The sequence below is a fragment of the Bidens hawaiensis genome, unplaced genomic scaffold (genome assembly GCF_021521415.1).
Source record: "Bidens hawaiensis isolate Kalapana, Puna unplaced genomic scaffold, B.hawaiensis_p1.1 tig00010384_1, whole genome shotgun sequence".
NCBI lineage: Eukaryota > Viridiplantae > Streptophyta > Magnoliopsida > Asterales > Asteraceae > Bidens > Bidens hawaiensis.
In genome coordinates this window covers 219,839-231,581 of record NW_027491789.1, presented here as the reverse complement: position 1 = coordinate 231,581, position 11,743 = coordinate 219,839, and the positions used below count along the sequence as shown (strand labels likewise).

Genomic DNA, 11,743 nt, shown 5'->3' with positions numbered 1-11,743 from the left:
TAACAAATCTAATCTAATCTAATCGATCGGGACAACAAACTCTCTCAAGCATGTTCTTCGCATCAATCAACATAAAAACACACACACTCAAATTCTCTAATACCTAGGGTTTTAATTTGTGCTTCATCTTATCAATTCAGTTCAATTCAACCGCCGTAGTTGAATTCCGGTTGCCGGAGCTGTCAGATCTACGGCGAATTCATACTACCGCGTAAAGGTCAGTGTTAATCTTGTGGTTTACTTCTATAGGATTGATTTTAGGTATATTTCGCGCCTTATTGTATTTATTTGTTTCAAATTCAACAGAAGCTTGTTGAATTCCGGTGGCCGGAGCTGCCAGATCTACGGATAATTCACACTGCCACGTAATAGTTTGTTTCTAGAGATTTTATAATTGAGGTTAGTGTTATTCTCATGGTTTACTTGTATATTATTGATCTAGGTGTCTCATTTTATGATATTAATTCAATTTAACCGCTGCAGTTGAATTCCGGTGGCCGGAGCTGTCAGATCTACGGCTAATTCACACTAGCTTGTTTGCAGGGCATAGATTATATAATTGAGGTAAGTGTTAATCTCATGGTTTACTTGTATACGATTGATCTCTCGTACATTTCTAGGGTCAATTTCGCGTGTCATTGTATTGATTTGGTTTAATTTAACCTCTGCAGTTGAATTCTGGTGGCCAGAGCTGTTAGATCTATGGCATAATAGTTTGATTCTAGGGATCATATAATTGAGGTTAGTGTTAATATCATGGTTTACTCGTATATTATTGATTGTGTGAAGAAGGTGGATTTATATGAAGTTACAGGATCTGAGCTGTTAGGAGCATAATTGATCCTTTATTTTGAGTTTTATCTAATCATGATGGGTTAAGATATGGTTGAATTGGTGTTTGGCATTAGTCGTACCGAGTGCTGTAGAACTAGCTAGGCACTAGGATTAATCAGATTGGAACTTTTATATGTAGTTTTCCGGTACATAACACACACATATTTTTATATCTAATTTACCGAGTTTGGCCGGAAATTGGCCTGCAATTTGGTCCGACTAGACCTGACTAGGGGTGATTTGGACTGCCTAGCGACGAAACTAATATGGCCGGTTAGATAAAATTTAGTTAGTTGACCTCTGGCTACCGAGTAATTAGCGATTTTTTTTCCAATAATCCCGACACTGATTTTACATACATTTCGAAGTTTTTGTTTATCAGAAATGTTTTTGTGTATTCCACGAGTCATGGCCTGTGATTTAGTATGTATACTCATTGATTTAGGTTTTTGGATTATTGATTAATGTTGATTTGTGTTGTTGCAGACAGCAATTGTAGATTTGACACTTAGAGGAAGGAAACGTGAGTGAAGCAGGGAGGGATCGGATGATGAAACAAGGGATGATAGAATGCAGTGTCTGTCATTCCAAGTTGGTGAATCCGTCTGTAAAAACAGTCTCCCGGGCTTATGATAGACATCAGAGCAAGTTTTCAAAAAAGCAACGGGCGCTCAATGTTTTATTGGTTGTTGGTGATTGCATGTTAGTTGGCTTACAGGTAAATTGCCTTGCGTATTTAAATTCTTTATAAGACTACACATGGCAGATTTGTCATTTTGTGTATGCTTTTCCTTGAAAGGTGTTACATTTTTGTTTGTGCACTGTAGATTTCTCTAAAAGATTTTTTTGCACCTTTTGTATGCCCTGCGTTTATTTATTATCGGGTCATTCACATAATTCGTGATTGGTGGTAGGCACTTTCACCGAAGTAACAAAAAGTTCAACAAACTCGACAAGAGTACTTATAAAAAGAATTAATAAATCATTTTTTATTTTCAGTTGTGGTGAGGTCTGTATTGTAATATCCATCTGATTTGCTAATATAAGTAACATATAATGGTTTTGCTAGTTTTAGCGCGTATATTTTTAATAACAAAAAATAATGTCCAAATTGTTACTGACTGGAAATTTGTAGGTAACTAGGTATATGAAGTTGTGCACCATGTTCATGTTGGCAGTGATGTTGCATATGTTGTCAGTAGCTTACTATTTTCATTTTCTTTTACAGCCAATTTTGGTGTACATGTCAAAGGTTGATGGAAAGTTCAAATTTAGCCCCGTAAGTGTTAACTTTCTGACAGAAGTTGCGAAAGTTATCTTTGCACTTGTGATGCTTCTCATCCAGGTAGAGTTCTCTTCTTTTCTGTGATGTAACTTATTGGCTTTGTTAGTGTGGATTTTGTTCTTCGTTTCTAAATTTGTATGGTTCTACAAATTGCTTATTTCTTTCTTATCTCAGGCTAGAAATCAAAAGATTGGAGAGAAGCCACTTCTTTCTATCTCCAGTTTTACACAGGTACTGTTACCAAATTTCAGTTTTTGGTCAATTTTTCTTAAAAATTAATTGAATCTTCTTACCTGTCTGAACTACTATCCTAGTACAACCTATTGTCATTCTATATAACTTTTATTAAAATATTAGATTAAATGCTGATATTTAGGTCCTCATTCTACTTTGTTATTAAATGCTGATATAACTTTTATTAAAATATTAGATTGTACCATCATAATGTCACTAATTTCTACTTTGTTATAGATAAATATTTTTGTCTTTAAAATGATATATTTGATGGAGCTAAGGTTAGTGAACCTTTAAGATACTTGGTTATCCCTATTAGCATGAAACCTTACAATAGAGTTGGTGATAAAAAACGAGGTAGTCCAGCAAACAGAAACAGTGAAAATATTATTATTATTATTAGTAGTAGTAGTAGTAGAAAGCCTAAGTGCACCTATTAGCTCACATTGTTGATTTACTGATGTGTTTGTTAAAGGAAAACTTGTTTGAATTGCAAATGTTACAAAAAATTTGAACCACACTGTTGGTATTTGCAGCTTTTGAGTTCTGTAGATTATTTTACTTGCTTTATCTTTCTATGTCTGAAGTTTTTTTTTTAATTCTAGAATCTGTGGATGCATTAATTTGTTTGATTTTTTTATATAAAGCAGCAAGCTTGTGGTTTGACGTGTGCCATGTTTCTCTGTAGGCAGCTCGCAACAATGTGCTTCTTGCTGTTCCAGCACTCCTCTATGCTATTAATAACTATGTAAAGTTCACCATGCAGGTACTTATGATGTAGTAGTTCTTGTAATGATATCTTAATATAATAGTAGTTTAATAATAATGCCGAACATAAACCATCAGTTATACCTGTTATGCCAACCATCACTAAATCATGTTTATTTCTGAAGTAATTTTGTTGTTTTTACATACATTATATTATACCTTAGAACTATTAGACATTTAGACCTTAGGACTCTTAATCTTTGAAAGACTAAGGGGTGGTACTCATAGAGACATTTTGGTATTCCAACAAAAAACTCGTCAATTTTAAAGGCTAATTCTTCTGGTCTTAATTATTCTTAGATTCTCATAACCAACAAAGAACAGGAATGGTGTTAAAATAAAAGTAAGGGGATGGATGGAAAGTATTCTGTTTTACAAGTTGATGCATTTTTTTCTGGTGTTTTTTCACAGTTACAAAAGTTGTGTAGAGATTTATGTTTTAAGTTATGAAGTTAGTGATGTTATAAGTAGAAGAATTAACCTGACATGGGATGGAAATGCATTTGTGAGCATGAATAGGAAGAACAAAATAATTTTTTGATGGTTGCGTTTTTTAGTATCAGTCACTTTGCTGATGATTACTGGCAAACAACATATATTTTGAAATTTTACTTGGAGCCTATGATCTAACACTGAACTCTTTTTGCAGCTCTATTTTAATCCTGCAACTGTAAAGATGCTAAGCAATCTGAAGGTAATTATCTGTTGCATTGTTTCTTATGTCTTAATTTTTAAGATCACATAAAGCTTTTGTCATTGCATCATTGCATATCTATCATCATTTTTGTTTTATGCATAAAATGAAAGACATATTTTGACACACAAACATGATGTTTGAAATTTTAGGTCTTGGTGATTGCAATTCTGTTGAAGATAATAATGAAGCGCCGATTTTCAATAATTCAGTTCTGTTATGAGCTTCTAGTTTTTATGTGTTTTTTATTTCGCGAGATCAATCTTTATATAGGATTCACTTTTCTGTGAGCATCAATACTAATATATTCTAAACAAATAATGTTCTTTGTTTTCTGTTTTACAGTGGGAGGCTCTTGCTCTGTTGCTTATTGGAATTAGCATAAATCAAATGCGTTCCTTACCTGAGGGCTCTACAGCAATGGGGCTTCCAGTTGCAATGGGTGCATATATCTACACAGTTATCTTTGTAAGTTGGTTTGCATAATGCTTTGTTATTATGTAGTTAGCATCCCATTTTAGTTTTTATAATTTTTCTTTAATTTTAATTAACTTGATGAGCGGAATATGCAGGTCACTGTTCCATCTATGGCATCAGTTTTCAATGAATACGCACTCAAGAGTCAATATGATACAAGCATTTACATGCAGGTGATCTTAATATTGCATTGGTTATTTACTTTATCATCTTCCCTTTTTAGTTGAATAGAACATTCATCTGTAACAGATTGATTTTGGTTTATTTGTTTCATTGATTAAAACATAACAAGAGAAACATTGGGCTTTTTGCATAAAATACCAATATACATTTAATTTTATCCTGTTTTAATACCTGTACTTGTTAAACTTTTTTTATATATGCGAGTCATTAAAAGATGGCTTTTTGTCCAATTTGGGTCATTATGCAGACCTTTTATACAAAACACATTCTTCAACTTATGCCATGTGTATCAGGCTTCTCAACAATCTGTTTACATTTAAACTAATGTCTGAGAAAGTTTTTTTAGTTCCCTTCTAGTCATTGTAAATTTTGTCTACGTTTGAATCATTAAAAGACGGGTATGGTGCAACAATATTCAACTAAAGTTTTCATTTCTAGTCTTCTCTAACTCGTAGCTTGATTTATTTTGCAGAATTTGTTTTTGTATGGATATGGTGCAATCTTCAACTTCCTAGGGATCCTTGGAACTGTAATTAGCAAAGGTACTAATCGACTTGAATTTATTTCTCTGTTGAATCAGACAAAACTGATTCTAAGTTGCATTATTACTTATTGTGTGAATTATAACTTAATTAAGCATACTTTTTACTTGGTGTAAATTGTTATTTAATGTTATCTTGGTAGACTCTTTGGGTAAGGCGGGTTGGTTGTTTAGTGGTTTCAAAGTAGACAAATTGGTCAAAATGGTCTAGGTTGACCCGAGAGCACAATATTTAGTGCATTTAGGAACTTTAAAAGGGACAGAAGTTTTGACTGTTAAAAATCTGTTAAAAATTTATCCATCTACAGTTAAAAGTTAAAACCTTTTCTTGGTACGATCATGTTTTTCAGGTCCTGAAAGCTTTGATATTTTGCAAGGACATTCAAAAGCTACAATGCTTTTAATTATAAACAATGCAGCACAAGGAATCTTATCTTCCTTTTTCTTCAAATATGCTGGTGAGATTATAAACATGTTCAGAGTCCCTTATTAAACAGTTTCTAGAATATGATGGTAAAATCGTTGTTTGATGTATATATCTAAAAACAATTTATGGCATGCAGATACAATTTTGAAAAAGTACTCGTCAACAGTCGCCACAATCTTCACAGGCTTTGCATCTGCAGCTTTGTTTGGTCACACTTTGACTATAAACTTTATGCTTGGAATTTCTATTGTTTTCATCTCAATGCATCAGGTATGGCATTTCAAGAGGACAACCTCATAATACATTTAACTTTTATGTGATTTCACTAATTTATCCCTCGTTTCGTTCTTTTTCTAGTTTTTTTCGCCTCTTGCGAAAGTTAAGGAAGAAGAAAATGGGGTGGCTTTGGAGTTGGACCCGGTTCAGAACAATCATAGGTACCCAATAATAATGACTGTTATACCGTTTTCACTTAATTAACAAAAAAATCATTCTTTTTATTCGAACTTTTTAAAGCCCATTGACATCTGTTTACCTGCAAACAGGGACCAATTTGTAAATATAGCAGCAGGGGCCAATGAGGAGGTACAAATGTTGAGTGATTAATATAGTTTTATTCTGAAGAAACTGTTTTTAACTTTTAACTTTTTATACTCCTGCAGGCTACTCATCATATAGAATCTGATGAAAGAAGACATCTACTTCCAACTTGAATTGACCAGAGTAAGTTTTTAAAATTAATATTTATTTTATAACCGGTAAAACGAGCAAAAATCGTTCTAAGTGGCTAAATGGATATGTTGGCTAACATGTTAAATCGGGAGATTGGTAGCTTTTGTCATTTAGTGCAAGTCAAAACAAGCAGGTCCGGCCAGAGCTGTAAACGAGCAGAGCCAGGGTGGGCTCGGGCTCGGCTTGTTTAAAAACGAGCCAAACCTTTTTTATCGAGCTGAAATGTTGGGCTTGACCTCAGCTCGTGCCTCGTTGAGTTGGCTCGTTAATTTCTTTTGAAAACTAGAAAAAAATGGTAGATTGAAAGATAATAAAAATAGGTTATTACTAATGTTTTTTTTGCAATAAAACACTTACTGTTGTTTTTCAATAAAACTGAATTAATGTAAACAAGTTAATTTTTTTTATTTATAAATGACTATAATTTACTGTTAAAAAGTAAAAACTATGGTTTACAGTAAAATGTTATACTTATGGGTTATAATTTGTATACATATAAAAATTTAGGCCCAGGGAAATATTAGCTAAACGAGCGAGCCATGAGTCACTCTTACCTTGGCTCGAACTCAACTCGTTTACAAACCGATTTTAGTTGAGCTAGCTCGTTAAAAACCAAGCCAAATTCGAGCCAGCTTTTTTAGAGCGAGCTCCGAGCGTGCCGCGAGCCGCGGGTTTTTTGTCCAACCTTCAAATACTTGTTCATTCGTTTATTTTGCACTTTACGGGGGTCTTATGGTCATTGTGGAACATGCAATGCAGGTTTCTTCTTTGAGTAAGTTTTCAGGCTCTATTCGTCGAGGGTACAGAAGATTCTCGTTTTAAGAAGAAAAGAAAACCCCTTTACGGGGGTCTTATGGTCATTTTGGATATCGTTGAAAAAGTATACTCCACTACGCTAACAACCAATCAATAGATGATTTTAAGTAGTCAGTGAAACCAGCCATGTTTTCGGGCTTCACTATCATCGTATACAGGTTAAGATAGAAAAACAACAATTTATTGGTATTGTTTACTTCAAATCATTCATCTATTATGATATAGTTGCCATTTTGAAGCTTTTACTACAAGAATTTTGGATGTGTTTTTTTTTTCTTTGGCTTTCATATGCAATGGGTTTAATAGCATGAACTTCATTTTTGATTATATCTTGAAGATTTGTTTTAGTTCATTAGTTGTGCACTTGTGCATATTGTTGAAATAGAAAGCCAAGTGACTGAATTTATGGCAATTTCTATTCAAAACGTATGTTTCGAATTTTAATGTGGAAAATTTAAAGTAGATTAAAAAGGTTTAAAACCGATCGAAATCGTAGGGTTGGGACTGGTATGAAGTTTTAAAGCATGAACCGGTTTGGAATCGACGGTTTGGAATCTGTGAGACAAGAACCCGTTTGTAATCTGTTTGAAACCGGTTTATAACATGCCTTTATTTTACCTTAGATATATGGAATCAATTTATAATATAACTAATTAATTATAGGAAAGTTGTAAACTAATTAATATTAGTTGGCCTTCTATAATAAATACCACTTTTATTATGCAAATTAAGGGTGTGTTTGGGATTGCTTATTTAAGTTAAAAATGACTTTTTGTTAAACGAACTTATTAACTTATAAATTTTTTAAAAGAAGTTTTTAAAAACATGTTTGGATTAACTTATGTGTTGGGGAAAACCAAAATGACTAAAAAGTACGCTCTTTTTTAAAAGGGGTGTAATAGGTTTTGAGGGTTAGAGGGGTATAATAGGTAAATCAAACTCATTAAGTTAATAAGTTACATATTCATAAGTTTTCAAAACCCCTTTATTTTGCTTTCTTCATAAGTTAAAATTCATAAGACCTTATGATTTCCAAACACCTTATACACGTTATTAACTTTTCAAAAAGTTTATAAGTTATAAGTTGATGAAAATAAGGAAACCCAAACACCCCCTAATTACCCTAATTTCATAAGCGCCGCCTTTTGAATTCAAACCGGTTTAAAGTAATTTATGTATAAACTGGTTAAACTAAAGCTAACCAGTTCCACATGTTCAAGTTTTTAGGCTTCTAAAACCGGTGGTAACCCGAACCGGTTTCACCAAGAACCGGGGTTGAACCCTTTGACCACGAATAGGTTCGCTCCCAACCTGAACCAGTTTAGGTTTTAAAACCGATTTTAACACTTCTATTTGACATGATAACAAGTCTTTATGTACTTAACTTTTGGGTTGTATTAAACAAATTTCCAATGCATGTATAAAAACATGTACATGTATGTGAAGAATAAACTAAAATGGTTTAATATACTTGAAAGAGAGAGTAACACATGAAACGAAATCTATAAAAGGCTAGAACCAGTCAATCCAACCTCAAGGATCCATGATTGGATAGAAATCAACGGTTGTCTTAACATGTTTATGCTTGCAAGAATCTTAACATGTGTAACTGATATGCTTGCGTGAAATTGTTATGAAATGTATGCTTGTAGAGTCAGTGACGGAATTAGTACATTTAAGTTGAAGGATAAACATAATCATTTTTTTTAATATTCATATTGTTAACTAATAATCTTAATAATGCTATTAAAAGTTTAGCTTGAATTGTTTACACGTTAATATTTCAATGATATATCTCTAAATAACATAATTGTTCCTTGTTATATATATATATATATATATATATATATATATATATATATATATATATATTTGTCTAAAATGATAGAAATATAATCAGGAAATGTCAAATAAATTTAAAAAATATTAATGTGGTAAAGTTATTCCTTAATTGCATATTTCGTTAAAAGGATAGGAAAACTTAAAAATTAAATAAAGTTAATCGTAGTCAAAAGTAAATAAATTAGTAATCTAATTAATAAAGTTAGTTTACCAGATTAAAAAATACATTGTAAATAGGTTAAGAAAAGGAGAAAATTATGATTTGCCTCCATGTGTCATATGGGTGGGCGCACAATTAATCCATGTTTTCTAATTGCACGTATTGAACAATGTGTTTTTCGGACGGGCTCAGTATGTCCCATACTGTGCAATTATTGGTTAAATGACCAATATACCCTTCATCTTCATCTTCATCTTCATCTTCATCTTCAACATCTAAGAACCCTTATACAAACACAAACCCAGAAAATCTTCGGCTAATAACCCAAACCCAATAAACACATAAATCTCCGGCTAATAACCCTGTCACGGTGTCACCGGCGCCACCGACTCCCGGCCACCATAACCTTCAACCCGGAAACCTACGCCTCATCAACAGCTCTACCAACACCGTCATATGGGAATCCAAAACCGCCGGTCGTGACGTCAATACCGCTACTCTCACCGATTACAACAACCTCGTCCTCCGAAACGACACCTGATGTCGCAACGGATAGATCGCCGGAATCCATGCCGGAAAACTAACACGTCCGGAATCAAGATCCATGGTCTACTGCTGATTGCTTCAAGTTTCAAACTTTACAAGATCTTGCCCACAATCCAATTAGTGTGTTGCTACGCATTACCACCACCATTTCCGAGCACTAACGGTGGTGGCTGACATGACGGAGGCGTGGTGCCGGAGATTATGGGTTTTGATCGGGATGAGTGGTGGATTCAGTGGTTCAATTATTGAAGCAATTGGTGGTGGGATTTGAGAAAATTTCAGGGTTTGAGTGATGAAAAATAGGGTTTGGTTTAGGTTTAATATGAAGAAGATGATTGATGATATGATGAGAAGAGGGTGTGTGAGTGTGAATTATGATATGATTTGAGGGTTGGGTTAAGGATGATGATGAATGAATTTGGATGATATAATATGATATGTTTGTGATTTGAAGATGATGTTTGAATTAGGTGGATGATGAAGATGATATGATTTGTTTATGATTTGAAGATGATATCATCATCAGTGTTGTTGTTATCATTATTATTTATCTAATTACTAAAGTGTCCTTGAACCAAATGGTCAACCAACGGTCAACTTAAAAGCAGGGGTTCAATGCACGCAACCAGTGACTCATATCAGCATTATAAAAAAACACATGGGTTTAATACGCGCAATTTAAAAATCAAGGGTTAATTGTGCGCCCGTCCATATTACACAGGGAGGCAAATCATAATTTTCTCGAAGAAAAGTTTAGTGTTTAAGGGCGAAGCACCACATTTTTACTGTTCTACATTTTTAATAAGTTTATTTCCATAAAAATATTTTATATAATGAGATCTGATGGCAAACGATTCAGCTTGTTAGCGGGTTAGAAATGGCAAATTTTTGTACGGAGAGTACTTTATGCTATAACCTGTTGTAATTAATGTTGTTATATTAGGTACACGGGGCAGATATGGAAATTCAAGATTTGATATCAACGGAAATAATATATTTAGAGTTAAGTGTCATTTTAGTACATGTGGTTTGGCCAACTACGCAACTTTAGTACATATTCTTTATTTTGTGCAAATGTCTACCTCAGTTTCAAAAACCTTGCAATTTAAGTATTTTTTTCTAACCCCGTCTAATTTTGTGCAAATTACCCCCGACTTAACGGACAAAATTAGACGAGGTTAAAAATAAGTACTAAAATTGAAAACTTTTGAAACTGAGGTCGCCATTTACACAAAATAAAGAATATGTACTAAAGTTACGTAGTTGGCCAAACCACATGTACTAAAATAGCACTTAACTCTTATTTTTTATTTGCTGCAAATTGTTTCGGGTTATAAAAAAAAAGTGAAAAAACAAGGAGATCTACAGATTGCGAGCCTAATTTGATTGCCGGTCAAAGTAAGCATATTGTTTTGGGTCAAACAGGCTAATACAGGAATATTACAAGGGTCAAGTAGTATGCCACAGTTACATTGACACATTCAGTCACGTTTAAAAATAATATGATGTGAGTGCACTGCTTTTATGTTCTGTAAGGACCAAATACCTGGAATTTGGGTTGTGATTAGAAATAATATGAAGTCTTTTTAGGAATTATGATTGTCATAAGTCAAACCAGATTCAGTAGCAATTAATCGGTTAACGTATTTGACTCAGATTACTCCAGATTTTGTTTTGAGTAGGTTTAAGGCTTCGAATGTGATTACGGGTCATTTGTGGTTTCGAATACTTACAAAGAACTGTTGAAAATATGATGTTTTAGGGCTTTTTTTACCGCTCAAGTGTTTGTTAAGTGGGTTTGATCCGCAACAACACGTGGGGTGTCATCCTAGTTTTTCATCTAAATAGCAGCTTTATTTTATTGTATCTTTATGCGTCTTCTAAAATTGATTACTTTCTGGTGTTTGTTTGTTTGTTGAAATCTATTAGGAAGTGAAAATGAGTTCCACAGGTGAGATTTATGTAGACGATAGTATTAACATGTTGCCTGAAAAAATCATTACACACATTCTCTCTCTAATGCCTACTAAAGATGCTACGCGAACGCGAACGTTGCTGTTCGTGGCCCTTCTTTTGCCAATTTATTGCAACTCATCCATGACTGCCCGATGCTTGAAAGTCTATCTTTGGCGGTAAGTATTTGTGAGGAGGAAGAAGACTACATATTCAATATCCATACTTTGGAAGAACTGGAACTAACATTA

The 11,743-nt window shown here is 33.6% G+C and overlaps 1 protein-coding gene across 1 annotated transcript; it reads left to right on the top strand.

Moving 5' to 3' along the window:
- LOC143535059 (CMP-sialic acid transporter 3-like) lies at positions 1-7,281 on the top strand. The gene is made up of 17 exons (XM_077029393.1): positions 1-217; positions 307-399; positions 1,334-1,552; positions 2,063-2,179; positions 2,294-2,350; positions 3,042-3,119; positions 3,771-3,815; positions 3,968-4,028; positions 4,162-4,283; positions 4,388-4,465; positions 4,948-5,017; positions 5,367-5,474; positions 5,580-5,713; positions 5,801-5,880; positions 5,989-6,028; positions 6,106-6,166; positions 6,935-7,281. Exons 3-16 carry the CDS (start codon positions 1,382-1,384, stop codon positions 6,154-6,156), a joined length of 1,212 nt encoding a protein of 403 aa, XP_076885508.1. The 5' UTR covers positions 1-217; positions 307-399; positions 1,334-1,381; the 3' UTR covers positions 6,157-6,166; positions 6,935-7,281.
- The last annotated feature ends 4,462 nt before the right edge of the window (positions 7,282-11,743 follow it).